Genomic DNA, 4,084 nt, shown 5'->3' with positions numbered 1-4,084 from the left:
TGTGACACTGAAGACTGGAGTAATGATGCTGAAATTTCAGCTTTAAAATCTCAAGAATAAATTACATTTTAAAATATATTATAATAGAAAATAAGAGACTTCTTTCAAAAACATTTTAAAAATCTTAGCAACCCCAAACTTTTGAACAGTAGTGCATTATTGTGCATCAGTCCATGCTTTATGGGTTAATACTACCCAGAATCCTTGCACTATAAAAAAGGAGTTTGTGAGTTATTCAGCTTCACAATGTTGTAAGTATGGCCAAAATATCAGTAGTAATAATGAATTTTACAGTAATGAGTTTAACTAGAAGCTAATGCACAATATATGCAATAGATTATATGGTATCAAAAGCAATTGTATTATATTATACTATCATAATACACTAACACAAGTGTAATACTGACCAAAAAGTCCATGCAAAGTATGATGCAATCTGTGCAGTCACATTTATCATACTTTCCAGACATTTCAATAGAAATCCACTCAACCTGGAATATCGTGTTAGGATGAAATATTTTCCCAAGCAAATTTCGCAATAGGTTCAAGTTGGTTACGTGAATACACTATGTTGAAAAGATGCTTGGTTTGAAAGTGATATCTGTTTAAGCAGTGCTTTATACATCTCTACACTATTTTTGCCCAAATTACACTAATGTGACTGCACCTTAAAGTACACCGTTTAACACAATCATGTTCTCTCCTTGTAAATATCTTCATCTTTGCTAATTTTTGTCTTCCTGAACCAGGGTAACAGAGCAATGCAGATAAAAACATAAGCAAAGGTTGCACAATTTAAAGCAACCTAAAATAGGTTTAAACTGACAGGAAGAGAGGACAAGAAGGGTTTGAAACACACTCACCCACTGTCTTCTGTCTGACGATGCTTCTGGCCTTCTCGATGCCTGGTGAGCCAGCAGTGGTAGCGCTGCGCTGTCTCATGACAGCAGCCTGGCCTGGTGGGTCTCGACTCCAGCCTTTGGAGAACGACCTATCCACAGTGATTTTCTGGCACTCATGGGCGCCACCTAGAGGTAGCAGGGACAAATATATCATGTATACTTGTGATAGTGAAGCTGGTATGAGAGCTTAAGTTTGCATGTTGTGCAACTACCTTCATCTGTGTACAAGCATTAAAAGTATTCATTGTGATTTTGTATTTTTGTACAAACTCACCTTTGCCTTTGTGTTTTTTCTGTTTCTGCTCACTGAGCTTGTCCAGGGGCAGCTCGTTCAGGTCCAGGCTGTAAAGGTTGCGTGCTAGTACCTTGGTAAGTGTCTCCATGGTGAGGGACCACTCAGTGACCAGCTCCTCCCAGCAGGTGAGAGATGAGAGTACAGACAGCAGGTCATCCCACAGCTCCCGAGAGATGTACACATTCAGATTCCCTTTGATCCAGGCCACAATCAGAGTCTGAACAGGAAGACCGACCAAACAGAGTATGGACTACATCAGACACTTTAACATATAAACTAGAAATTATTTTAATTAATTTATTAAGTAATTAATTAAATTAATTATTAACTCGTTATTTTAGTGAATTATTTATATATTATATAGTATTTAATTATATTCTAAATTAGCTTTCATTTTTATATTTTCAGTTTTATTTATAGATTAAGTTTTAGTAATTTATTTATTTTTTTTTTTAAAGCTAACTGCTGTGGTATTTTAGTGGGGTGGTACCTGAAAAATGGCCCCAGCCAAACGGCCCGATAAAGTGTTACTCTTCTTCCCATGAGGCATAATAGATGGAGGCCTCTTCATCACACACTCAGTTACCCTTAGCAACACCAGCAAGATCTGCTCCCTGTGACAGACACAAATACAATCAGGATGAGTAGATATTACAAGCAGACACCTGAGGCCAGAGTAATGAAGTGCAATGTCATGTCATACCAGGTCTTCTGGTTCATGGTTTCATGCATGACCAGACTGCGGTATATATTGAGCACACGCTTGCACATGTCAACATGCTCTTCCAGAAGTGACTTCAGCTCATTGGCTGCCTCCAGAAGGAAGACGTTGGAGGAGTTGGTGATGAAAACCTGAAAGAAAAAAAGATTGTAGTGGTGAACTGTGACTGGAAGGAGAAATGTTTTTACAAAACATTCCATGAACTGAACTCGGAAAAAATAATTAATAAAAAATAAACGGTCAACTATTTTTTGCAGGGTTTGAACCTACAATCTACAACCAACAATCTTTTGGTTTCCAGTCTAGATCGTAAACCACCTGTACACCAACACCTAAACTTACCTGTAGTGTGGCCTGGACACCAGCATGGACATTATACTCCAATACCTCAGAATCAGAGGTAAATGAGGGTCTTAAGGATGATGTGGTTGATCCCAAAGCTAACAAAACGGACACCGTGAGCCCAATATCCTACACACAAAACAGAACAGATATTGACTGGTATTTAAACAACAGCAGTACAGAATTAATAACAGATAATTGCTTAGATGGTCAATATAAAAACATATGCTGTTTTATTAAAAAAATATATTCTATTATAACAAATAAAATAAATCTCACACTAAAATTCCAATGTTGTTTTCAATGTTGTAATCATCAATGATATAATATAACATACTATAATATACTATTCTATAATGCACTGTAATATACTATAATATAATATAATTTATATTATATTATAATACTTCAGTGAACCATTTAATCCTGTTTTAAAATAAACACATACATACATACATACATACATACATACATACTGTAAATAAATACTATTTTTATACTTCAGAAACTTGGCTTAGAAAAAGTACACACAAAAAATAATCCCTGATATAAGCTTCTTACACCAACTTAGCCAGATAGAAGCCAATAATAAAATAAAAAAATGAATATTAGCCAATACCACCACTGTTATGCCTGATGCAAAAAAACAGGGACCAAGCTGTTGTGCAGGCCGACTCAGCGTGTAATAACCGCCTTTGCATTCCTCTGTTGTCAACTTCAGAGACACCTACCTCCTCCTCTTTATCAGTTCTCTGCTCGTGGGTGGAGTCTAGCTGGCTTGTGAATCGGTCTTCCTCTGGCTCTCTCATAAACACAGGCTTATCCTGCAGAGAGATCCACTCTTGATACACCCGCACCACCTTACGCATGGCTGCAGCCTCACACATGGGCAGCAGAAACGCCTGCAAAAATATAATACAGTCTTATATTCACAGACAGAACCAGTGTACAGATAGTATATACTTAAGTATCAGTGACATAAATGACGTCACACCAAAAAAAGCTTTTGTACACATCAAGTGCACCATTTTGAACAGGGTCTTTGAGATCTTCAGAAAATGGGCCATTACAATCCTTATTCATGTTTAACAATTCTCACACAGCAGTTCCTCTTTGTGAGCTCCAATCACCTTAGGACAAAGAAGTCCCTGATCAGAACAATCAACCTCTCTCATCACAACTTCTTCAAAATGTGCCAGACTTCTTCCTCTTTCAATTATATTTAGATTTGCTGAAGTCCTTCTGTTCCTCATGATAGAGTTACCTGTCGAAAGATCTCAGTGATAAAGTTGACATTGGTTCTAGAGGAGCACAGGACCCGGCGCACCACCTCAATGTCGGTGAGGTGTTCTTCGTCCATGCTGCAGAGGCTGGAGGAGCTGGGCTCTCTCTCCGTCAGGGTGCTGGTGTTGGAGTGCGACTGCTCCGGTTCGCCAGTTCCACCCCCATTCAGACCATCTGGTCTCAGGCCGCCATCCTCCCCTCGGGCAGCCAGGCCCGCTGCCGCTCTCTGAAACAGTAGAAGCATCGCAAAAACGTTCAGCTTGTTCAATGGTGTTGAGACAACACTAGGAGCTACCTGGGGTTAAATGTGTAGCTGTGTAGCAAGACTTTAAACTACAACCTACCGGTTACCAGTCGAGACCTTAGAGGGGTTGGTTCATCCAAAAATTTTAATTCTGTCATCATTTACTCACCCTCATGTAATTTCAAACCATAAGACTCTGTTTCATCTTTGAAACAAAGATACAGTGGGGAAAAAAAGTATTTAGTCAGCCACCAGTTGTGCAAGTTCTCCCACTTAAAAAGATGAGAGAGGCCTGT

General features: G+C 38.7%; 1 protein-coding gene across 1 annotated transcript in view; it reads right to left on the bottom strand.

Moving 5' to 3' along the window:
• Positions 1–4,084, bottom strand: part of LOC107586611 (ral GTPase-activating protein subunit alpha-1-like) — a 68,904-nt gene that overhangs the window by 53,547 nt on the left and 11,273 nt on the right. The window contains exons 9-15 of the mRNA XM_016274062.1: positions 3,525–3,770; positions 2,992–3,162; positions 2,261–2,389; positions 1,901–2,049; positions 1,688–1,811; positions 1,177–1,414; positions 864–1,028 (exon numbers count right to left, since the gene is read on the bottom strand). Coding sequence (XP_016129548.1) covers positions 864–1,028; positions 1,177–1,414; positions 1,688–1,811; positions 1,901–2,049; positions 2,261–2,389; positions 2,992–3,162; positions 3,525–3,770 — 1,222 coding nt within the window. The remainder of the gene's footprint in view (positions 1–863; positions 1,029–1,176; positions 1,415–1,687; positions 1,812–1,900; positions 2,050–2,260; positions 2,390–2,991; positions 3,163–3,524; positions 3,771–4,084) is intronic.

Source organism: Sinocyclocheilus grahami, unplaced genomic scaffold, assembly GCF_001515645.1.
Source record: "Sinocyclocheilus grahami isolate Dianchi unplaced genomic scaffold, SAMN03320097.WGS_v1.1 scaffold84.1, whole genome shotgun sequence".
NCBI lineage: Eukaryota > Metazoa > Chordata > Actinopteri > Cypriniformes > Cyprinidae > Sinocyclocheilus > Sinocyclocheilus grahami.
The sequence above is the reverse complement of the archived record's forward strand: the minus strand, read 5'-3'. Positions and strand labels throughout refer to the sequence as shown.